The sequence below is a fragment of the Notolepis coatsorum genome (assembly GCF_963971535.1).
Source record: "Notolepis coatsorum genome assembly, chromosome: 2".
In the NCBI taxonomy this organism is placed as follows: domain Eukaryota; kingdom Metazoa; phylum Chordata; class Actinopteri; order Aulopiformes; family Paralepididae; genus Notolepis; species Notolepis coatsorum.
The window spans coordinates 82,776,366-82,802,331 of NC_140166.1; the positions used below are offsets into that span (position 1 = coordinate 82,776,366).

The following is a 25,966-nucleotide window of genomic DNA, read 5'->3' on the forward strand; positions in this document are numbered from 1 at the left end:
ACCGAGGAACAGCACCTGGACAAGCGGGCCATGGTACACTGCCGGTACCAGCCCATACCAAGGAGCGGGAGGAGACTCGCCTAGGAGGCCTCTCCCCCAACGCTCGCCGATGTATCCACAGTCAGCGTCATACATTGGCACGCCTATGGTACCCGACTTCACCCAAGAGAACCGGGCCCAGTATACAGAACTCCGCATGTGTCTGGAGACCATGTTGGTGGATGAACGCCACAAATACGCCATCCTACTGAAGCACTTAAAGGTGCCCCGCGCACATAATATAGCGCTCGCCTACGCGACTTCCACCACCCCATACACAGCAGCGCTGGTAGCATTGGACCAGAGGTATGGGCGCATATGGGATTACGTGATCCAGGAGATCCGACACATCGACCGCTTACCCCCAGCAATAGACAATCGAGCACTGGACGACCTGTCCATCAGAGTGCAGTCCCTGGTAGGGATGTTGGGAGCGCAAAGAGAGAAAGGGAGGCATGAACTTTACGCCAACTCAAATGTGGAAAGGATCCTGGAGAAGCTGCCGCCCGCTCGTCAGGAGCGCTTTAGGCGGCAGAGGGACCACAGAGACCCGAATGGCCCCGAACCGAACCTCCTCGATCTAGCAGACTTCCTGGCGAGAGAAGTCAGCAGCCTACGGCTAGATACATTCGGACGGAGCACCCCTGGCTCCAGAGAAGGAACCAGACGACTAAATGATGGAAGAAGATCGGTGACTGTGATGCACCAATCGGAGTCAGTACCGAGCAGCAGGAGCCACAGTACCCCCTCCAGAACGGAGAAGTGGAAGATAGTGTGCCCCTACTGTGAGAAAGAACACTGGCTAGCGCAATGTGACTCCTTCCCCAAGCTGAACGCGGAGGAAGCAGGTCAATGGATAAAGTCCAACAAGCGCTGTTTTCGCTGTGCGCGCTCACACATGGCAGCCGAATGCCGCTTAAAGAAAAGGTGCACCAAGTGCGATGGAGCCCATCTGGACATACTTCACGACAGTAACAGACGGCGCCCTTCACCTGCACCATCCAGCCGCAAAGCGAGCGTCATGTACATCGATCCCGCCAGCAGCAGTGGAGCCCGAGTACTCCTAAAAGTAGTGCGTGTGACACTAAGCTACCAGAATAAAGTCCTGGACACTTACGCCGTCCTCGATGACGGGTCAGAGAAGACCCTGCTGCTCGCCTCCGCTGCGGCCCAGCTAGGGCTGCGGGGAAGCGAAACCCAAATGACAATTCGGACAATAAGACGAGATTTGAAGACGATAAAGGGCGAGAATGTCTCATTCTCTATCGCAGCAAGCGGCCAGCCTGAGCGACGGTACCAGATTGCAGACGCTTTCACCAGCCAAGAAATAGGACTGTCGCGGTACACATACCCCGTCGCCAAGCTGATGGAGAAATATGCACATCTGCGCAAGTTACCGATCCCGCTCATAGACAATGCTATGCCGACCCTGTTGATAGGCTCCGACCATGCAGACCTCATTGTCCCGATAGACCGGGTTCATACCGGACCCCGAGGCTGCCCTGCAGCAGTCGAGACCCGTTTGGGATGGACTCTCCAAGGCCCGCTCGCCAAATCTCTCAACCGAAGTACAGCCACTAGATGTCTCCACTCCCGAGTCACAGAGGGAGAAACCGCACTCCTGCAACACGTAGAGCGGCTATGGACCCTGGAACAAATGCCCTTTAAGAACGGAAAGAAAGACATTCGCTCTAAAGATGACATTTACGCCATTCACCTCCTCGAGACAGGGACCAAGAGAGTCCCGGTCAACGGCGTGTTGAGATACGCCACGCCACTCCTGCGGCGAGAAGGAATGCCTACTTTCCACGCCAAGACAGACGTCACAGAACGGTACCTGCTGAACACGGAGCGGCGCTTAGCCAAGAACCCCGCCCAAGAGAGTGTATACCGCGCTGAGATTGAGAAGCTCATCACAGCGGGACACGTCACAAAGATGGACATTAAAGAGGCTGACCAGACCACTGAATCGTGGTACGTGCCCCACCACAAGGTCCATCACAACGGTAAAGACCGCATAGTATTTAACTGCAGCTACCAGATCGGATCCCAAAATCTGAATAAAGAGTTACTGCCCGGTCCCACACTCGGCCCCTCCCTACTCGGCGTTCTACTCCGCTTCCGCCAGGAAAAGGTGGCCATCAGCGGGGACATTAAAGGAATGTTCCTGCAGGTGAGATTAGTAGAGGCGGACAAGCCCCTGTTACGGTTCCTATGGAGAGAGAAGCCAGGAGATGAGCACCCAGCCATCTACCAATGGGAAGTCCTCCCCTTCGGAACGACGTGCAGCCCCTGCTGTGCGACATTTGCACTACAGAAACATGTAGCAGAGGACCCAGCAGCGGACGAAGAGGTCCGACACAGCGTAAAGAACAGCTTCTACGTAGACAACTGTCTACAAAGCCTTTCAACCCAGGAAGAAGCCGAGGCTCTCCTGATTAAACTCCGCGCCTCATTGATCAAAGGCAGTTTGATCTCAGGCAGTGGACCAGCAGCGATCCGCAAGCACTGCGCAGCCTCTCCTCCGAGGACAAGGCAGCCAGCAGCGAGACCTGGATGGCTACAATCCCGGGAGAAGCCCAGGAGATGACCCTGGGATTGGTGTGGCGATTCAAAACAGATTCGCTTCACTACAGACACAAGCCCCTGACTACGGAGCAGGGAAGGCCGGCGGCGGCGCCGACCACCAGACGGAGTGTGTACACAACACTCGCCCGACAATATGACCCGCTAGGATGTATTCTACCGTACACCACCAGGGCAAAAATGATTGTACGAGCATTGTGGGACAAGGACCAGGGCTGGGACGACCCCATTCCCGCACACCTTGCATCCACCTGGAGAGAGTGGGAGATGGAGCTCCACTCACTCCCAGGCGTTAATATGCGCCGAAGCTACTTCCCACCCACGGTGAGGCCAGAGACATGTAAAATGGACTTACACGTCTTCAGTGACGCCTCAGAGGTCGCATACGGATCAGTAGCCTACTTGCGGGCCCAAGACCAGGGGGGAGAGATCTACACAGCATTTGTCCTCGCCCGCTCGAGAATAGCCCCACGCAAGCAACAATCTATCCCACGTCTAGAGCTCTGCGCAGCCCTAGCCGGAGCGCACCTAGCCACGCTCATCCAACGTGAGCTCACCATACCGGTGTCTAGAACAATCCTGTGGTCAGATTCCACGACGGTACTCGCCTGGATCAAATCGGACTCATGCAAGTACAAAGTCTTCGTGGGAGTCAGAGTCACCGAGATTCAAGACTTAACCGAAGAGTTAACCGGAGAAACAGAGTGGCGCTACGTTGATACAAAACAGAACCCAGCTGACGTCATCACCCGGGGGATGCCCCTGGATGACCTCACCCGTCGCAATGTCTACAGTGACGGCCCCGCATTCCTAAGACTCCCGGAAGGACAGTGGCCCATGCCTATCCCGAGGGAAGCAAGTCCAGAGGAGGTGGAAATTAAGAAGTCTGTGTTCTGTGGATTGAGCACCGTAGCCTCCACCGACCCTAACATAGACGATTGCACGTCCATAGAGAGTGCACAACAAAGAACATTCCTGCGGTACCACCCGGAGTGCAAGTCCCCCGCTGATATGTCAGCAGCTAACTACGAGGAAGCAGAATTGCTTCTACTGCAGCGAGCCCAGAGAGACTCGTTCCCCGATGAATTGGCCTGTCTACAGGGAGGAAAGCCCGTCCCATCCGACAGCAGATTAATTCACCTGGCCCCCGAGAGCGACGCTCACACCCTCATCAGAGTGGGTGGTCGCCTACGCAGAGCCCCCAATCTACCGGATGACATTAAATACCCGATCGTATTGAACAGCCGACACAAGGTCACAGAGCTGATTATAAAGAAATACGATGAGGATGTACATCACGCAGGAGCAGAAAGAGTCTTCGCGGAAATCAGACGTCGTTACTGGATCCTACAAGGAAGAGAGGCGGTACGACGCTTCCAGCGAACATGTCTAGACTGCCGCAAGTGGCGCGCGCAGCCCAGCATACCAAGGATGGCTGACCTTCCTCCATGTCGCCTCCGAATCGGTGACAAGCCATTCCACTCAACGGGTATGGACTGCTTTGGCCCGCTGCACATAAAGAAAGGAAGAGGAACCGAGAAGCGGTGGGGTATTGTATTCAAATGCATGACCACCAGAGCGATACACATCGAGCTTCTCCCGACCATGAGCACAGACTCATTCCTTATGGCCTTCCGAAGATTCACATCACGGAAAGGAAGACCGTCTACCCTATTGTCCGATCATGGGACAAACTTCAAAGGCGGCGAAAGAGAGCTGAGAGAGAGCTTCCAAGCTATGGGCCCAGAACTTAAGACCCACCTCGCTCCAGCACAGGTTGATTTCCAATTCAACCCCCCAAACGCACCCCACTTCGGTGGCACTTGGGAACGAGAAGTGCGCTCCATAAAGACAGCCCTGTACGCAGTACTTGGGGCCCAGACTGTGGCGGAAGAAGTCCTAATGACAGTCCTCACGGAGATTGAGGGAGTACTTAACTCGAAGCCCCTCGGATATGTCTCCAGTGATGTGGCGGATATCGACCCAGTTACCCCCAACACACTCCTGATGGGGCGGCTAGATCCTGCATTACCACAGACAATGTACCGGCCTGAAGAAGCGAACGGCCGACGAATGTGGAGGTACAGCCAAGTATTAGCCGACAAGTTTTGGAACAGTTTCCTACTGCACTACCTACCGTCTCTACAGACCCGCCAGAAGTGGGTAAAGGAGAGAGACAATTTGACAGAAGGAACAGTCGTCATGATTATTGATCAATCACTGCCCAGAGCTATGTGGCCGGCCGGCCGCGTAAGCAAAGTGATCACCGGTGCCGACGGCAAGGTCCGAGCAGCTGAAGTGCTCGTCCAGGGTCGCACTTACACCCGTCCCGTGGCAAGGCTCATAGAACTGCCTCGACTCCCAGACACAATCGATGATGACCATGACCCTACAACCCTATGACTTTGTGAAGTTGACTGACCCCTACAGCAAACCCTTATGTGTAAATAGACAACGCGATTAATCTGTCTCTGTTTAACTGATTAGGTCTGGGACCTATTCAGGGGGTGGCTGTTGTGAAGGGCCAGATTAAACCGAATATATATATTTATTTATATATATATATTTAATTGTATTTGTATATTCTCTAATATTCCCTGATATCCCTTGTATATTCCTTGTACAATATGCATTGAATATCCATTCTAGCCTACTGAACATCCCATAATAGTCTCCATTCTACTATTGGTCGAGACCTTGGTGCCAGGCTGCCATACCCCTCAGACCCAGTTCAAACGTACCGCTCCACATGTACGAACAAGTCCTAGTTCCGCGTAGGAATTTGGCTACCGCACCACTAATGGGACTATTTGTTCATAGTGCGTATATATACTGCGCTACTAAAGTAGGACTTTCCTTTTCAGTCCAGTTTCTTACCCTCCAATAGAGTCACAGACGTAAAGCCTCCCCGCGACGCCACGTGTGGGAGTAAGGCCAAGTTCGCCTACCATCGGTATTGAGACATCGTGTATATTAATATTTGAATAGTCATATTTGGCACTATATCGTCGAGTTGGACGTAGTCTATTAAGCTAATAATAGTCTGTTAATATATAGTGCTTCGTGCGGTGAGAATACTACCGTAGTCAGTACCCCATCGTTTCGGGCAGAGAACTGGCTGCTTACCCAGGGTGGTTGACCCTATGTGAAGCTGCACCCGAGGAGCCCCAGAGCCGACGAGCGAGTGGACCTGTATACCGGATTATTCTACCGACGACAGCCCGCCTTCCCAGGCACGGATTATGCTTTGGATACTTTGATTATTCCATGGATAAAGACCCCCGACACTGCCGTGTGTTGGAACCCCCCCCCCCCTGGAGAGGACGCAAGGTGAGGAGACGCTCTGCAAGACGAGGTCGCTTCACGTCTCTCCCCCGTGGACCGGAGAGAGCCGGCCCACAAAGAGTCCACCTGCTTTCATCTGTGGTCCAAGGATCGCCGGTGCATTGAACGGCACTACAGTGGGTTCACCTGGGATACCCTTGGCCGGACGAGGCAGCCGGATTCTACCCCCCCCCCCCTCCTACTCCTGTCGGCTTACAAGCGACCGGATTAACCCCCTCTAGTGTATCTAGTATAATCATTAAAGTATCATTGCTGTTATTCCTTAACTATTCCAGGTCGTATATTTACCACCTGCGCCTTCAGAGATTGGACATTCTCTATTGATATACCGACGAATACTCCTTGCCATAAAAGTGCATACTATTTCAATTCATAAATGTAATTAAGTGATTAAGTGCTTATTCTACACACCATCGCTGTGTAGAAATAAAGACCTGTTTCTAATTCGTACATTTGTGTTGGATCCGTTTCATCTACGTGAGAGTGTTCATGATAATATATTTATGCCGTGTACTGGGTGGCCGAATATTAAGTACAAAGGTAGTGGTAGTAAGTATCATATCTAGTAATACAGTCAGGGAATTGTACCCCTCAGTTACATGAATGATTAGGCTATTTCTTCAGTTTTTCCGTAGAACTTTTTTATTGACACAAAATGACTAAGCCCTTCGCCTTTGCAGTGAGAAATAATATAAAGTTAATGACGGTGAGTTTGCACAGTTTCCGGTAGGCCTGTTCGTGTTCGGTAATCCATCCCTGTGCTTTAGGCTGTCAAGACTCCCATCTCTCTGTTCGGTAATCCATCCGCGTGTAGCTTTATGCCAAGCAAGCAGTGCAAAAATTTACCATAGTGGCATGCAGTAATGCGCCTTTCATTTTCGCGGAAATAGGCTGTCTATTGCCATTCTCTTTGACAAACTCTAACCTTAACCAGCTCCTTAACAACGCCTAAACTTAACCGTTCTAACCTTAACCAACTCCGAAACAATGCCTAACCTTAACCTTAACCTAACCTTAACCATAGAAATTATATTGCCATTCTCTTTGACAAACTCTAACCTTAACCAGCTCCTTAACAGCGCCTAAACTTAACCGTTCTAACCTTAACCAACTCCGAAACAATGCCTAACCTTAATCGGCGAAAGAATACACGTTAAAAAAAAATCACGTTAAAAAATATTTTCGATGGGATTCGAACTCGCCAGCAAACAAGCCATAGGATCCACAGCCATGTGTCCTTGCCAATTGAGCTATTTGCTAGATACTGAATAAGGGGCGGTGACTTATATATATTGAGCTCCGCTCGTGTCGCATGCGCGGGCACCTCGCGCGAGCACGCCGGCGCACGCACGCACCTGAGCGAGCACGCCGCCGCCGGTGCACGCACGGTAGCATTTGTCTGAAAAGAAGGGCGCTTTACCGCACTAGCGTGCGGTGACGAATGCGGAAGCATTTTTGCACTGCTTGCTTGGCATTAACGTACAGGCAATCCATCCCTATGTGTTTTAGGCTGTCAAGCCTCCCATCCCTCTGTTCGGTAATCCATCCCTGTGTTTTAGGCTGTCAAGACTCCCATCCCTCTGTTCGGTAATCCATCCCTGTGTTTTAGGCTGTCAAGACTCCCATCTCCCACTTCCCGGTGCATGAACAAGTTGAACAACTAACTGCAGCTGAATGTAACAAAGACAAAATATTTGTTCATTAACCCTTTCACTACCACACTACCAAAGGGTTAACCCTTTCACTGCGACAATACAGAAGGTTAACCCTTTCACTACCTCATGACATAAGGTTAACCCTTTCACCAGCACACCTGTTGACATGGTGGAGTGCATCGAATCGCTGACTAACCCTGGACAATAAACTGAGTTTTGAAAAACACACAGCTGACGTCCACAAACGCCGCCAACAGAGATTTGTCTGCCATCTGCAACCTCAAAGCACCAGCTGCTGCTCTACACAAAGTAGAATTCAAACCATTCTCCTCTACTGTTCCCCCAAAAGACATGCATGTTACTACAGAAAGGACTACAGACTAGCTATAGGAAACTAGCTCATTAGCTAACTCTGGCACATTTACATTGATGTGGAAACTGAAAGTGCATCACACACACAATGCCTCCAAAATTAATGCCCCCCCCCCCCCCCCCCCAACCTGACCCCAGGCATCCCCTCAACCCATTCTTCACACAGCTTCCATCGGGTCACAAATACAGATCCCCGGCCTCAGTACATTTCGCAGAGTAAATTTTACTGTGTAGAAGCCTGGCACGTTATGGCAGGAGTTTTGTCCCCTCTGCCATAGCATCACCAAACAAAATACCTGTGTATATGTGTATGTGTGTAGAAATGTGTATGTGTCCTGTGTGGATGTCTTTGATGTAGATGTGTTGTTTTAAGGGTGCAACAGTGGCTCAGGAGGTAGATCAGTTGTCTGGTAATCGGAAGGTTCCCGGTTTGATTCCGGCTCCTCCCGGCAGCGTGTCGAAGTGTCGTTGAGCAAGACACTTAACCCCTAACTGCTCCCAATGAGCAGGTCAGCACCTTGCATGGTTGTGTCCGCCGTCTGTGTGTGAATGGGTGAATGTGAGGCATACGCTTTAAAGCGCTTTGGATAAATTAGATCCAAGTGCAGTCCATTGTGGATGTATGGTGTATTTATGTTGACATGAGTGTGCTCTCCCGTCATCCTTATCCCAAATATCCCAGTGTGAGTGAGACTGATTGATACATTGACACCAGCTGAGTGATTGACTGATTTGACACCAGCTGAGTGTCATCAATATATGTGACCTTTCACAAAATAAAAATGTTGCTTCCTTGAAACACGGATCCTGTCTGCCAGCATTTTATTCCTTCTTTATGTAATGATGTAGTCTGTGTTAGGATCGTTATGGTGTCTAGCCGATACGCATACAATAGCCGACATTCAATCATTTATGTATCTATGTATTTACATAGATGTAACGGACTGTGGAAACACATTTCCTCTGAGAATGATATAATCTATCTATGTATCTAGCATACTGCCATGGTAATAGTTTCACCATGGTACTACTTTTGCACTTAAATAATACCATGCATAAGAATAATCTAATTTAAACCGTTATATACCAATGGTAATAATATGGCATTTCCACAATCTGAATCAATGACAATACAAGCTGTATTAAGGTAAAAGGTTGACATGCCAAATATTGAGACCTCCTCTGAATAATTTATCTTTTGGAAATTATGTAATATTGCTATTGAGGATTTTTGACTTTGTTAATATTAGCAACATGTTTTGACAACAAAAATGATGTAATCTTGCTTATAAACCGAGTAAATATTTGTAAATATTTTTGATGAATGATTAAACAAACAGACTTACACCTTTGGACCCCATAATTGGTGCTATGTGTTTTTTTTATTGATTGCCTTTAGGCTATTTATTTACTTGTATTGTTTATTTATATCCTATACTTTTCTAATTCACTAAATAAAGCAATACAAAATTGGCACGGAGTGTTGGTGTTTTATGTAAGATAAGACACATTCTAAACCAAAAAACACTGTATACACTGTACTGTACGCTCTTCCTTCCATATATGAACTACTGTGCAGAGGTAATACAAAAGCACTGCATGCAAAAAAAAGCAATACGAAGTCAACAATGTTGGATATTATGAACACACAAATAACTTATTTATAAAGCTACAAACATTGAAATGTATGGACCTAGTTGATTTCAAAACTGCTCTCATTGTATACAAAGCCAGATATAAATGAATCCCAGGCAACATTCAAAGATGGTTCAGAGACAGGGAAGGAGAATGTAATTAAGAGGGAGAGGGAATCTTAAACAACCAATACACACTACGCTGAAAAGCATGTGCATATCCGTTTGTGGAGTGAAGTTGTGGAATGACTTACCTGAATACATCAAAATTAGTAAACATATTGCACAATTATTATTTTTTGATCCACTTTTTCTCCTTATTTTCTATTTTTCTCCCATCCCAATTTCGAGTTTCCAATTCTCCCTCCCCTGTCTTGAACGTTGCTCGACTATTCCCCCCACTGGTCGGTTGTAGGGAAGATAGGACCGACGGCTTCTCAGTTACAGTGGGTGACAATATTGTCACAAGGAAAGATGAAATTACATACCTACTGTAGGTTCCATCCTAGAGGCAAATATTTCCTGTGACAAAATGGCATCCAAGGTAATAAAAAAAGTCAACCAACAAACTAGATTCTTGTACCGGATCTCCTCTCTGGTAAACAAGAATACCCTGAAGACTCTGGCAGGAGCACTCATTCAAGGGTACTACGACTATGCTTGCACCTCATGGTACCAAAGCAGCTCAAAGGCCTCAAAGGCGCTAAAAACAAGATTACAAACATCACAAAACAAACTGGTCAGACTACTACTTGACCTTACTCCTAGAACCCACCTCACCCCTGCCCACTTTGACTACCTAGGATGGCTTAGAGTAGATGACAGAGTACGGCAACTTGCAATGGGCCTGGTCTACAAGATACACTATACAACTAAGGTACCCATGTAGATGTCAAAATACTTCCCAAAGGTCAGTGAATACCACAACCACAACACCAGAGGAAGCTCAACAAATCATGTTAAACCCAGATTCGGCTCAAACAAGGGACTAAACACGTTTCGCAATTATGACAAATCAATGTGGAACGCCCTACCCAAAGCTGTAAAGGAATGTGAATCCCTACCCACATTCAAAACCGCTCTTAAAGAGCACCTACGGGAGGCTGCAGTTCGAAACTGGCCACTCAGTTAAGGGTATGACAGTGGTTCAGGAGGTAGATCAGTCGTCTGGTAATCGGAAGGTTCCCGGTTTGATTCCTGCTCCTCCCGGCAGTGTTGAAATGTCCTTGAGCAAGACACTTAACCCCTAACTGCTCCCGATGAGCAGGTCAGCACCTTGCATGGTTGCGTCCCAGTGTGAATGGGACTGGTTCATTCATTGACACCAGCTGAGTGATTGACTGATTTGACAGCTGAGTGATTGATTGATTGATTGATTGATTGATTGATTGATTGTCCCCTATAATTGTAACATGCTCATTGGACACGAATATAAACCAGGTAAATAAGAATTATATAATAATAACAACAACTGTATTTGTATAGCACCTTTCATAAAGAAATTGCGGCTCAAAGTGCTTCACACAGGCACAGCAGTAAAAAAAAAAAAAAAAAAAAAAAAAAAAAAAAAAATGAAAGGACAGGCATAAAATGAGCAATGCATAAAGTGCAGACATATAAACACGAGCATAAAAAAGATAGCAGCAAGGTAAGGCAAATCACAAGGTAAAAACGCAACAATTACTGCTACATCCACAGAAACTATTCTATAACAGTATTGGCCACACTGGCCAAAGTTCATCAGTAGTCATGTTCACTGAACCTCTGGCCAATCTTAGCCTTAGAGGCGGGGAATAGAGATGTGCAAGATGATAGCCTATGTATGCCTCGGTTCTTTTACGGAGTGTAGGGGCAGGAGTTAGGCACAGAAACACAATAGTTAAAAAATGGTATCAATTGAATTGCCATCTCTGGTGTCAGTGTCCTATGGGCAGGCGTTCTTTTGCGTGAGCTGTTTGCTTGTTATCGCGCTCGGTCTGCTGTTGGTTCGCCAGCTCGTCAAGCAGAGGCGACCCCCGGGCTTCCCCCCCGGTCCATCACCCATCCCCGTCATAGGGAACATTCTGTCGATCGCCACGGAGCCGCACGTCTTTCTCAAGAGGCAGAGTGAAGTTTACGGACAGGTAACGCCGCGGTTCTTCTTTTTGTTTGCTGCATTGTCCCCCCCCCCCCTCTCTCTCTCTCCCTCTCTCCCTCTCCCTCTCTCCCTCTCTCTCTCTCTCTCTCTCTCTTTCTCTCTCTCTCTCTCTCTCTCTCTCTCTCTCTCTCTCTCTCTCCCCCTCTCTCTCTCTCTGTGTGTGTAGTGTACGCGTGCATAATGCGGTGTGTGTGTCTCTCTCTCACACACACACACACGCACACACCCCCACAGAGGTTCTCAAATCCATTGCGTCGATGGAAATGCTCTTAGAAATTAACAAAAGAGACCGGTCGAGCCAAGGCAGAGGGGGACCCTGATGTAAACAAGACTAAAGTCTTTCTCTGGTCTGCATCCCCTTAATAATTGTATCTATTGAGCTGTACTGTACTGTACCCATTCTGCAATCTGTTAATAAAGTTTTCAATCAATCAAAGCAGTATCCTCAGTGCCTGCTTCCAAGAAGCGCTTAGTTAGCATGTTCCCCTAATTTAGAACACAGACTAGCAGGTTAATTACCTAACCAGAGTCACCTATATACAATCCCGTTTTCCATAGACTAAATTGGGGGAAATCTCGGTTATAATCCCACAATGAAGAATTTAAAGTAATTATTTAAAGAAAAGATATACTGTATATTATAAAGAAACTGATTAAGTAATAAGAATAGTGTGTCTAGCTTTTTATACATTATTATTTCTTTCAGATCTTCAGTCTTGATCTCGGAGGCATCTTGACTGTGGTACTGAACGGATACGACTGCATCAGGGAATGCCTCCACAATCAGAGTGACGTATTTGCTGATCGCCCCTCCCTGCCTTTATTCAAGAAAATGACTAAAATGGGCGGTAAGGAGATCCATATTGAAATAGCAGTCTAATTACAACATTTCAATGAAACGTTATCATTAATTGTGATGCTCATATTGTGAATCGTATAATGTGCTACCTATATGTCCCATGCTTATGATTATAAATGTAGACTCCTCTCTCCTCTGCCCCCGAAAGGACTTCTCAATCATAAATTTGGCCGAGGCTGGATTGAACACCGCAAACTGGCGTGCAACTCCTTCCGTTACTTCGGCAGCGGCCAGAGGCAGTTCGAGAGGAAGATCTCGGAGGAGTGCATGTTCTTCGTGGATGCCATCGACGAGCACAAGGGGAAGCCCTTCAACCCCCGGCACCTCGTGACCAACGCCGTGTCCAACGTCACCAACCTGGTCATCTTCGGAGAGCGCTTCACGTACGACGACCGCAACTTCCAGCACATGATCGAGCTGTTCAGCGAGAACGTGGAGCTGGCGGTGAGCGGCTGGGCCCTCCTCTACAACGCCTTCCCCTGGATCGAGTATTTGCCCTTCGGAAAGCACCAGAAACTGTTCCGCAACGCCGCAGAGGTCTACGACTTCCTCCAGGAGATCACGGTGCGGTTCTCGCGGGGCCGGGTGCCCCAGGCGCCGCGCCACTACGTCGACGCCTATCTGGACGCGTTGGAGCAGAGCGCGGGAGACCCCGGTAGCTCTTTCTCCCGCGAGAACCTCATCTATTCAGTGGGCGAGCTCATCATCGCCGGCACGGAGACGACCACCAACACCTTGCGCTGGGCGATGTTGTACTTGGCCCTCTACCCCAACATACAAGGTCAGTCTGCAGCGATATCCTAATAGGAAAACCGCCAAGAGGTTTACTCAAATAGACACACCATGACTTGAGACGGAACACAACACGTTTGTGTAGATTTCATGGTGGGATGAAAACAAATGCTCCAAAATTAACGAGTTGTCGTCTATCTGATGTGTGTGTGTGTCTGTGTGTGCGTCTTCCCATGTGTAGAGAGGGTGCACAAGGAGATCGACAGTGTGCTGGCCAATGGGAGGGCCCCTTCATGGGAGGACAAACTGAGGATGCCCTACGCGGAGGCCGTTCTGCACGAGGTCCTTCGATTCTGTAACATCGTGCCGCTGGGCATCTTCCGCGCCACCTCCCAGGACGCCACGGTCAGCGGGTACACCATCCCCAAAGGCACCATGGTCATCACCAACCTCTACTCGGTGCACTTCGACGAGAAGTACTGGACCGACCCGGGTACCTTCTCGCCACAGAGGTTTCTGGACACCAATGGCAACTTTGTCAGGCGTGAAGCCTTCCTGCCTTTCTCTCTGGGTAAGCCCCCCCCCCCCCCCTACCTCCTCCTCCAGGCATGCCCCCCCCACACTCTCTCTTGCTTGATCCAACTGGTGGGGATGTTGAAATGCAGGGTTACAGTCGCAACGTTTCTAAACGATGATCTCATTTCACTTACTGTCAGCCCCCCCTTCCTTCCCAAGTCAAATGTAATGGAAAGTCTGAAGGATGTCCTGTATTACTGGGTCCAATCAACACTTACAGTAGTTACATGGCAAGTAAGAAAGTCCTTGAGGGGATTGGTTTGGCAGCATGACATTTTTTGCAGACTCATACATTTAGTAACACCCCACCCCAACCCTTACGCACCAAAATCCATCAAGTGCGTTAAGCTCTTCCACATGCGTTGACGCCTGCCTTTAAAGGAACACGCCAACTTTTGGGGAAATTAGCTTATTTGCCATCTACCCTGGAGTTAGACAAGCAGATGCATACCCTTTTCTTCTCTGTGCATGCATTAGGCTTAGGGAACAGCCGCACCGTTAGCCTAGCTTAGCGTCATTCACTGGAAGTAGGTGTGCCAGTGTAGCCGAGTTCCCAACAGTCACGAAATACACTCCAAAACTTTCCTGTAAACATGTTGTGACCTGTGTATTTACCATGTGGAGATTTTTCTTTTGACATTTTAGTTTTTTAAGCAGATGTATACTCTGAACTATTATTTGCCAAACCACTGCTGCCCTAATAAACTAACCTACACTGTAACACGCAACACTTTGATGAATATTGTTACTCAGCTGATAGAGTTGTATCCTTCCTGATGACCTGTCGTACAGAACTTGTAAGTCGCTTTGGATAAAAGCGTCAGCTAAATGACTAAATGTAAATGTAAATGCTGCCTGGGCGCAGTGATTTCATCACCTCAAAAGCCCTGAAAATTTTGTTTGTACTTTTGACTTTTTCGATTTTATACTTTTTATCAATTTTTATCTAGCACAATCCCAGGAGCTCATACAGAAAAAAGCATTTCATGGAAAAGTATTCTGTATTTTACTATGACGACTAATTTGTCGTAAACAAACTTGAACTTGAGGTGATGAAATCACTGCGCCCAGGCAAAAGAGAATTCTGAGTATTATCTGCTTAGAAAACTAAATGAAAACGGAATGTACGAAAATGTATTTCCATGTGGTAAATACACATGTCACAACATGTTTACAGGAAAGATTTGTAGTGTATTTCATGACTGTTGGGAACTAGGCTACACTGGCACACCTACTTCCAGTGAATGACACTAAGCTAGGCTAACGGTGCAGCTGTTCCCTAAGCCTAATGCATGCACAGAGAGGAAAAGGGTATGTATCTGCTTGTCTAACTCCAGGGTAGATGGCAAATAAGCTAACTTCCCCAAAAGTTGGCGTGTTCCTTTAAAGATAGACTCTGTAACATCGACAAACACCGACCTCTAGGCAAAAGAGCCCCGCTTGGTATTGCACTTTGTTGCCATGTTCTGCTTTGGTCTGATGTGTGGGTTGAATTTGAGTGGGGATAGGGGAGGGTTGCTACTGCTGGCCACACCTCAGGCTCTGCCAGAAGAGAAATCCACTGAATAAGGTACTAAACTAAAGTCCAATACCAAAAGCAGGGCTCTTTTTCCTAGAGGTCGCCATTTGTATAGTCTTTGTGTCATAACATGTCTACTGTCCTATGTCATACTGGATCGTCTGTTGTATATTCCTAGTGTCTTGTGGTCCTACTCTATTGACTGTCCATCCTGTCTTTTGTCATGTTGGATTGTCCTGTTACACTGTGACTATGTCTATAGTTTTTTTTATTCTGTAGTTACTGTAAACCACTTTGGTCGGCTCTCTGAGCTTTCAAATGAGCTATATAAATAAATGACTTGACTTGATGACATTACAGATTCTACCTTTAACACGCGTGTGTCTCTTCAGGAAGACGTCAATGTCTTGGTGAGCAGCTGGCCAGGATGGAGATGTTCCTCTTCTTCACCACTATGCTCCAGAGGTTTCACCTCCAGCTCCCTCCCGGGGCCGTGCCGAACCTCACTCCGAAGCTGGGCATGACCCTGCAACCCTTGCCGTACAACATCTGTGCCATCCGCCGGCATCAGAGAGGCGGTGCCGGAGACACTCCCCAGCAGCACGAACAGATGTAGGCGGAGCGGGCAAGCAAGCAAGCATGCGCACAGTGTACGGTTAGCTTGTAATGTCCAGCCTTCAGTTTGAAAGACCCAGATGGACCGGGTGCATGAAGACTGACGGTCCTCCCGGACTGAAGACACTCTGTGCTCCCAGCCTATTCCTCAAATGCAACATCCAGCCGGAGTTTCCTATAGATTGCGTAAGTTAGCCATGCCTCCTTTGCTTGTTGCGAGGCGGGAGCCAAGCTGTACAACAGAAGCGGGTTGAGAGAGTAATGCCATTTTCCAAATGACTAATGAGGCTGCAGTCTCTCTCGAAATAGCTAAACGCATCACGTGTCCTTGGCTAAAACAGGTATGGCCATCTTGGCACCTTGCCACGCTACAGTGGATGCACAGAGATACTTGGCTAGCTGTCGAGAGACGGCCGAAAATGAGGGGCAAAGGAACGAGCTTTGCTCTGATGAGCTTTTTGAAGGCAAGAGTTTGAAGATAGCTGAGAATCATGCACAGTCAGGACACGTCAACACCTTTTATTATGCCTCAGCTTCATGTTACTAAGTGAGTTTAATGCAATTTTCACCAGGAAGCCTAGCTACTTCTAGTACGTCAACATTACAAGAGTCAACTGGAAAGGCGCGGTTGGGTGGCGTAGCGGAGATTGTGCTCGTCACCAATGCAAGAGGCTACGGTCTCGACTCCCGGTGTCAGCATTGCCTGCGGCTTGGGCCAGTCGTCATACTATCTCAATTGGCAGAGGTAGCGGGTGATGGGTTGGGATTTGACGTTGTGGACAGCGACTCCTACAGGTCAGTTGGGTGACGCCTGCATAGCAGAGACAGGAAGTATCGGGGGCAGCGTGAGCCTCCCACGCGTTACTCCTCGCCACAGAGTCCACGCTGTCTGGTGAAAAGATGCGACAGGCTGCCTCCTCGTGTAGCGGAGGGGACACGTGATGCAAGGCTTCTATCCTCACTACAACCGACCAGTGGGGGGCATAGTCTAGCAATGTTCAAGACAGGGGAGGGGAGAATTGGCAATACGAAATTGGGATGGGAGAAAAATAGAAAATAAGGAGAAAAAGTGGATAAAAAAAAAAGTCAACTGGAAAGATGCAAACAAAGACGGTTATTGGCGGCGCCAACACGGCAACAACATTTTTTCAACTTGAACGTGAAATTCGGCAGGCACGATCGAGCGAACGTGGGTATTATCTTCATAATGAATATGAAATACACTGTAATGAATGTTCTGTAGCCACTAGACAGTGAATAGTTTACATTTAGAAATTGTCCAGCTTTTGTAAACAATGCTACTGTTGATACCAAACGCACCAGCATGTCTGCGCGCCAGTTTTGCTAATGTCCAACTGTCAAACTAGCCTACAGTGGGACAATACCTCTCTTAATGTTGTATCTAAAGTCTAAATCTAAAGTACTGTTAGACGGACACTGTAATCTTATTAGAGATTTTGAATATGATGTAAGAAGCGAAAGTAATACTTTTCTATAATAGCCTGATATGTGAGAAGCTGTGTCCATGGGGGAGTGTGACTGCGTCATTATGATGAAAAAACTAAAAAGTATGTTTTTCTAATTTGAAATCCCATTCTCTCAACTTAACTCTGCAGTCCCCATATGGTTTATACATTGTGAGGTTGTTGTGATTTGCGAGAGTGAGCGAATCACAAGCTGTCATGGGACCAGCATTCTACAGTATCAGTGAATGGGGGAGTGTATCAAGTACGACTGCCACCAGTATTGTCACTCAGTCCTCCTAATCTACCCCACACTGACTTTGGCGTTGTAGTTTCTGGACTGGAAACTGGACTTTTACGTTGGGACACCTTGCATTGTAGGATGGGTGATGTCAAACCAGGAGCTTACTATCTTTATGCACTTTGTCCATTCCATGAAATACTTGACGGACCCTTTTTCTGAGCAATATGCATGTTTGCACAACAATATCTGTTAAGCTACAGGGAGGGGTAGGCCTACCAAAAAAAAACCACTGCATCTCAGCCAAGACTTTTCTGGGAGTCCAGTTGGACATCTTGTTTTTTCATATAGGGTAACACAATATTGATGAATATATATTTTTTTAAACAAATAACTGTATTCAGAATAACTAACAAAGAATGATTCTGAGCCCAGAAAGTGAAATGTATATGACCCCCGGCACCTTTAGTGATCAGTTAGACGTCAATGATTGATGGAGTAGACTCTCTTGACGGTTTGTGGCACTTGTCTTCTCCCAGGACTGTTATATGAGACTGCTGCCTAAACTGCAGGATTTCAAGTAGAGAGGGGGAATTAGAAAAGCTTTTCCTAGAAAGGAACATTGCAAGCTTTGGAATCTGAACTAACCATGACCCCCCCACCACCTCTGGGGAGAGCTCCATGGAAAAAATTCTTCTAGGAAAAACGACTCTAACGCCAGTGGATTTTGAGAAGCCTGTGTGCAATACTGACTTTTGCTCACCGTTGCTTAAGCGTACTGAAACGGTCACGATGGAAGTCTGTAGCGGAGGTGGCAGGGAATCTGCAGGGAATCCCGAGGCACTCCTGATTGTTAATAAAAAAAAATCCCTTTATTCGAATGTGTAAAATGCCTCCCATCGAGTTGAAAAGCGTACTGTAAGTATTTAATCGTATAGCAATGAAAATGAAAAGACTTTGAAGAGCACCTGAAGGTGAATGTTTTTACTTCACTGCCAGCATATTTTCGGACCCAGTGCACACTCCCAATTCTTTCCTTCAGCACTAAACTTGTGTTGGAATATTTTTGTAAAATAAAAAAGTCTATATTGAAGGATTTGTGTTAACATTTGTATGAAGTCTAAACGTCATTTGTATTGTTCTAAAAGAAATAAACATTAACATTTTCTTTCTTTCGGCGGCTGGGTGGCGCAGCGGAGATTGCGCTCGTCACCAATGCAAGAGACTCCGGTCTCGAATCCGGGTGTCAGCATTGCCTTCGGCTTGGGCCGGCTGTCATACTAACTCATTGGCAGATGTAGAGGGTGGAAGTCGATGGGTGGGGATTTGGACGTTGTGGACAGCGACTCCTACAGGTCGGTTGGGGGACGCCTGTACAGCAGAGACAGGAAGTATCGGGGACAGTGTGAGCCTCCCATGCTTTACACCTCGCCAATGAGAGTCCGCGCTGGCAGGTGAAAAGATGTGACAGGCTGCCTCCTCGTGTACCGGAGGGGACACGTGATGCAAGGCTTCTATCCTCCCTACAACCGACCAGTGGGGGGCATAGTCGAGCAACGTTCAAGACAGGGGAGGGGAGAATTGGAAACACGAAATTGGGATGGGAGAAAAATAGAAAATAAGGAGAAAAAGTGGATAAAAAAAACGGTTTCTTTAATTACTGCAACCTAAGCTAAACCTGAGTTGAGCGGAGTCTGCCAGGTCGGTAAACTAACCCCTGAAATGTACTAAACCTGAGTTCAGCAGTCTGCCAGGTCGGTAAACTAACCCCTGAAATGTACTAAACCTGAGTTCAGCAGTCTGCCAGGTCGGTAAACTAACCCCTGAAATGTACTAAGCCTGAGTTCAGCAGTCTGCCAGGTCGGTAAACTAACCCCTGAAATGTACTAAACCTGAGTTCAGCAGTCTGCCAGGTCGGTAATCTAACCCCTGAAATGTACTAAACCTGAGTTCAGCAGTCTGCCATGTCGGTAAACTAACCCCTGAAATGTACTAAACCTGAGTTCAGCAGTCTGCCAGGTCGGTAAACTAACACCTGAAATGTACTAAACCTGAGTTCAGCAGTCTGCCAGGTCGGTAAACTAACCCCTGAAATGTACTAAACCTGAGTTCAGCAGTCTGCCAGGTCGGTAAACTAACCCCTGAAATGTACTAAACCTGAGTTCAGCAGTCTGCCGGGTCGGTAAGCTAACCCCTGAAATGTACTAAACCTGAGTTCAGCAGTCTGCCAGGTCGGTAAACTAACCCCTGAAATGTACTAAACCTGAGTTCAGCAGTCTGCCAGGTCGGTAAGCTAACCCCTGAAATGTACTAAACCTGAGTTCAGCAGTCTGCCAGGTCGGTAAACTAACCCCTGAAATGTACTAAACCTGAGTTCAGCAGTCTGCCAGGTCGGTAAGCTGTAACTCCTGAAATGTACTAAACCTGAGTTCAGCAGTCTGCCAGGTCGGTAAACTAACCCCTGAAATGTACTAAACCTGAGTTCAGCAGTCTGCCAGGTCGGTAAACTAACCCTTGAAATGTACTAAACCTGAGTTCAGCAGTCTGCCAGGTCGGTAAGCTGTAACTCCTGAAATGTCAGCCTCAGCTTGAATCCACTAGAGGGTCTCGTTACATAATGTGACCGAATGCAATTTGAACCTCCGGCTCCTCCCTGCTAAACTCGCCCAGCTGGAGAGTCACCAACTTTTCCTCAGTTTGACCTCTCCACTTTGATTGAATGATTGAAAATGTTATTAACAGATTGCAAAATGGGTACAATACAGTACAGCTCAATACACACAACTTTCACCCCTATCCAAGCTCTGAGCAACTCTCTCCGTTCAGTTGTGCACACGAAAGCAGCTAAAGACTGTTGTTCAAACAGGCTTTGGGCTAACTATGTCTGCATAAATCTTTTATGTCTCTTTATCCATATATGTCTTTCCCTTTCACGTTTTTTATTACTATCCTTGCACTTTATTGGTGTTTTGTTCACATCGAAGGTTTTCCCACGGGGTGCCATCCAGACATGGGGTCAGTTGATGTGTATCTAACATAACCCCCCCCCCCCCCCCAACACACACAGACACACAAATCAAGTCAATACAAGTCTGTTACTTTAGGGATGGTGTTTATGACAGCTATAAATAACAAAAATCATGGTTTCCCCCCACAATGTTCATAAGGTCGAACGGTTACATTTAAACAAACATACATATCTAAAATGCTACATAAAAGGTAACAGCCATTCATAGATGTATTTATGGCACAGACATCAACGACACCGTGGCCAGTGAGACGGCACAGTGAGAAGCCAAACACACCATCAACTTCTACAACAGAACGAGCCTGAACAGTGTGGGTGTGGGGGTCGGGGGGGTCAGGGAGGGAGGGGTCGTCAAGGCTTTATTATGATCCAGCATGTGTCTATTATGTAAGAACGTGACATAGCCATCGGGAACATATAATAGCTCTAACCTGAGTCCTGCTTTTGACTCCTGCCACAGTCACTTTGAGCCACGGTGACATGTTGACATCACCCGCGAGGCCCGCTATTCACAAAGCCCCTCAAAGTGGACAAAAGCCCCTGATCCGGAGTCAGTTTTCGGGCCTCCTTCAGAGAGTTTGAATAGGGGTCGTGAAGACGATGCATTTCCTGTGTCACTGACCCCCCCCCCACACACAAGACGGGCACTTGGGAGGCTTTGTGAATACGGGTCCTCCAGGAGTTCTCTGGGTCGAGCTCCACCGCTGCTGCTGCTGCTACTACTGCTGCTGCTGCTGCTGCTGCTGCTGCTGCTGCTGCTGCTGCTGCTGCTGCTGGGGATGCTCGCTGTGTCAGGCCACAGACTACAGACGGGGAGAGTTTGGCACGGTTTGGATAGAGAGACGGACAACACATTTATAGAGACTAGGGCTGACCCCGACTAGTCGAATAGTCGACTAATCGATCGAAAGGAGCCGTAGTCGACTGCCAACCTCTTAGTCGAATGACTTTTTTTTTAAATAATAATTATATATATATATATATATATATATAATTATATATTTTTTAATCATTCTTTCCAAAAAGCAAAGAGGCCTAGAAGCGTGCATGTCGTGCATACCAGCAAGGCTAACTGCCTAAGAAAACGGGCACAGAGGCACTGAAAGAGGATTTCACACACTAGACATATCAAGATGTATCCATCATCAGTGGACCAATTGCATGCTTTCGCAGAGGACAAGAAGCCCTTAGTCTATTCCTTGACATTAAGCACCCCCCACAGCCCAAATGGAATCTGGGGGGTAGTCGACTACCAGTTGACTATCGGCAAATTTCGGCTAATCAAAGTCGACTATACAAATCCTTAGTCGGGGACAGCCCTAATAGAGACATAACCAAGACTAATAGAGTGGTTATGAGACAGAGCAGGGAGACAATGACAACCCAAGTCAAAAGAAATGAAATTATAATAATAAAAAAAAAAAACACCAAACCCCACAGTTCCACATCTGCAGATAGAATTAGATTTGAAAAACTCTGGAAACAGGAGGGTAATTACAGGGTTTCAATGTACAATAAACGTCAGCTGCGTGTAGAAAACAGATGCATTCAGTTGATTAATTAAAAAATATAATATCTTTAATATATATTCATATGCACATGACTCTTTGTGCAGAGGCTAAACACTCGTTTGGTATTAAAAATGTGCACATCTATATATAGATCTATGCTTTTCTTTCCATCTTTAAATATGACTACCTCGATTTACACCGCCTATGCAAGAGTTTCCTCTCCCAGACAAAAACGGTGTAATAAGGTGATAAAGGAACTTGGCGGGCGACGCTGCCCGCTCTATCAAAAAACTCTTTGTTTCTAGTGGAATGCCTAGAGTTCTTACAGATAAAAATAGAGAACTATTAGTACTTAAACCTGCCTCGTGGCAGCTTGCATAAGAAAATATATAAAACAAAACCAAAGTGAGACTGAAACCCTGGATCCCTTTTTATACACACTGGCCCAGTTATGAATGAGAGAGAGACAGACAGAGAGAGGGGGGGGAGGGAGGGAGAAAGAGAGAGAGAGGGGGTCATTTATCTAATGACAAATCTGCAGATTGACTGGGTAAAAAAAAAATATGTTTAGCTAGTCCATACGAAAATGAACTATACAGTAGGAAAACTATAGTAATTGTAATCTATTTTTGTCATATGCACCAAATACTATAGTAATACCGTAGCATTTCTATAGCAGTATAGTGAATCACCCGATAATATTTCCACATTTCTATAGTGTATAAATAAAACACAGGAATACTATGAATCACTCGTGCATTTCCGTGTCAAATCTCTATAGTGTATGAAAAAACTAAACAAAAGGTATACTATAGGTTTTACTGTAGTTCATTTTCATATAGGAGTACTGTTTGTGTAAAAACAATGCAGATAACACTGTAATCAAAAACACCCTTTACCTAATAATATACTGATAGACAAATGAACTGCCGTAGTATTTCACTGCACAAGAAGTCGTCGTCCCGCTGCATTTCGCAGTCCGACTTGACGATCAAGAATAGCGTTTCGGTGAGGTCGTTGAAAGGTCATGCTAACAGCACTGCGAGGCAGCAGACACATAGTCCCTCTACCACAGAGGAGGATCTTCAATTTCTTGAATTTTTTGTTTGTACGTCAAGTTGTTTGTGTATAAATATTAAAAATTACTGCAGTCACCCAGATTTGATTTTCTTTGATTTAAAAGCTTTTTTTTTTTTTTTTTTTCACGACATAAATCCTTTGCAAAATAATTAGTTTAACTTTGCGTGAATCCTGAGTAACCTTCGAAAAGAGTAACAACGTTAATAATCAAAAACGAAAATGAGGAATCCCTTCAATTGGAACAATGCAACATGTTAAAAACGCCAGAGCACATTTTTTGCTGATTAGAAACTAAACATTCCTGAAAAAATACATACATACATACTGTACATACATACAGGCACATTCCATACAAACTATTCACGTGTGTTCTCCCTCTCTTACACACACACGCACACACACACACACACACACACACACACACACACACACAATGAATGAAGCAAACAAAGTAAAAGGTGGGTGGTACACATGGATAAAGGCATCAAAAACGATGCAGATATAATGCTCATCATCTCAATAATGTCTCAGTGATACAGTGTTTTGTGTCGCCAGCAAGGGGAGAGGACTACACAAACCCAGGACTCAATACAGGTTCAGACAGGCACATTTCATATATATATATATATATATATATATATATATATATATATATATATATATATATATATATATATATATATATATATATATATATATATATATATATATATATATACATATAATATACATATACATATATATATGTGTGTGTGTGTAGAATATACCTGACATTGAGCCTGAAGCAGTATCAGTCTCTTGTCTTTCCAATGTCTCAACTGGTTGCTTTGGTAATTATGGTGTCAATCACTTCAAGGTGTTGCTCTTTTTCTTTCCTCTTCTATTTTCATTTTATGTTAAATAGCAAAAGTTATTTTTTTGTAGTTTTTTTGTACCTAAAAGGGAGAGAGTTAAGCGCTTCATGTTCAAGGCAGCATTACAGCCGGGTCACCGTGGAGCCCTTCCCCCTCCCGCTCTGGGCGCCACGGCCTCTCCGCGGGCCTCTCTCCGCGACCTCTCCGTGGGCCTCTCTCCATGGCCTCTCTCCGCGGCCATTCTGTGGGCCTCTCGCCTCTCTCCGTGGGCCTCTCTCTCCATGGGCCTCTCTCCGCGGACTCTCCGTGGGGCCCCTCAGGGGCCTCTCCGCGGGCCTCTCTCCGCGACCTCTCCGTGGGCCTCTCTCCATGGGCCTCTCTCCGCGGCTTCTCCGTGGGCCTCTCTCCATGGCCATTCTGTGGGCCTCTCGCCTCTCTCCGTGGGCCTCTCTCTCCATGGGCCTCTCTCTGCGGCCTCTCCGTGGGGCCCCTCAGGGGCCTCTCCGTGGGCCTCTCTCCGCGGGGCTGAAAGTGCACAGTAGTGGGGCTCCCCACCGTCGCAGCAAGGATCCGCTCACAGTAGTAAGGCCTTTATTTTTTTCTCTCCTTTTTTTTCTCTCCAAAAACAACGTGACCGCATAAGCGTCGGACTGTCTGCACAGCGAACATTTTAATGCGTTTGTGTTTGTGTTTACGTGTATGTGTGTGTGTGTGTGTGTGTGCGGGCGAGAGAAAGCGGGGGAACGGTATGTAATGGACGTGTGCGCGTTTGTCAATTGCCTTGTGTTTGTGTCTCTCCATATCCGTGTCCGTGTGGCTGAAAGGCAGGCGGTCTGAGGGTCGCTCCAGTAGCCCACTCCTGCTGCTCCCCTTGTTCTGTCCTACGTTACTCCTCCTCCTCCTCCTCTTCCTCCTCCTCCGGCTACTGCCGCTCCTCCCCCTCCTCCTCCTCCTCCTCCTGGATGACCTGGATGTCGTCGGAGGGCGAGGGGGCCAGGCCGGCGGGCAGGTTGTCCGCTTGCTGCTGCTGCTGCTGCTGCTCCTTGTCCGGCTCCTTGCTCTTCTCCTCCTCCTCGATGGTCTTCTTCCACACCTTGTGGTTCTCCGTCAGGTGCTGCATGATGTTGCAGAACAACCTCCGGCGGCCCGTCCTCCTCCTCTCTGCAGGGACAGACACAAAGCCACAACACGCTAGGGATGGGTACCTTTCACATTTGAATCGATACCGGTACCCAACGGTACCTTTTTTCGGTACTTTAGTCTCAAGAAATGTAATTTACCTACCTCAGTCGTAAAAAAAAAAATCCAAACATCAAATAACTACAATTTCGACAGTTTTCGGCTTGTCATTGCTCCGACTGCTTTGTTGTTGAATCAAGTCAAATCCTAGGTAAGCATATATTGTGCGTGTGAACGTTGACATGAAAAGAAAAAAGTAAAAAAATGTTTTTTTGGTATCTCACTTGATTCGATACTCGGTAGTACCGACGTGTTTCGGTTCGGTACCTCAAAAGTACCGAATTCGGTACCCATCCCTACAACACGCTCTCTTCACCTTCTCTCGTCTATCCGGTAGATGAGACAGAAACACCTACATTTATTTAGGGTATATTAACAACAGTATGCAGAGCATTCTGAATGAGCACAGAGAGGAAGGGAGGGAGCGAGAGAGACACACACGCACACAAAGAGAGAGAGAAAAGGAGAGAGAGAGACACAC

General features: G+C 46.8%; 2 protein-coding genes across 3 annotated transcripts in view; one reads left to right on the plus strand and one right to left on the minus strand.

The window, feature by feature from the left end:
- Window positions 1–11,517: 11,517 nt before the first annotated feature.
- cyp2r1 (cytochrome P450, family 2, subfamily R, polypeptide 1) lies at window positions 11,518–16,229 on the plus strand (the record flags this gene model as incomplete). Its single annotated transcript, XM_084307549.1, has 5 exons — window positions 11,518–11,754; window positions 12,475–12,616; window positions 12,776–13,408; window positions 13,601–13,930; window positions 15,847–16,229. The coding sequence occupies 5 exons, from the start codon at window positions 11,518–11,520 to the stop codon at window positions 16,068–16,070; spliced, it is 1,566 nt and encodes a 521-aa protein (XP_084163675.1). The 3' UTR covers window positions 16,071–16,229.
- Window positions 16,230–24,125: 7,896 nt separating this feature from the next.
- The window catches only part of pde3b (phosphodiesterase 3B), a 190,304-nt gene continuing 188,463 nt past the window's right edge, over window positions 24,126–25,966 (minus strand). Inside the window, exons 16-17 of one of the 2 annotated variants that reach the window (XR_014619384.1) lie at window positions 24,596–25,407; window positions 24,126–24,535 (exon numbers count right to left, since the gene is read on the minus strand). Coding sequence is in view for 1 of the 2 variants with exons in the window: in XM_084307520.1 (XP_084163646.1) it covers window positions 25,169–25,407 (239 nt within the window). In the remaining variant the exon portion in view is untranslated. Of the gene's footprint in view, window positions 25,408–25,966 lie in introns of both variants that reach the window. The other variant, XM_084307520.1, reaches the window with a different exon arrangement.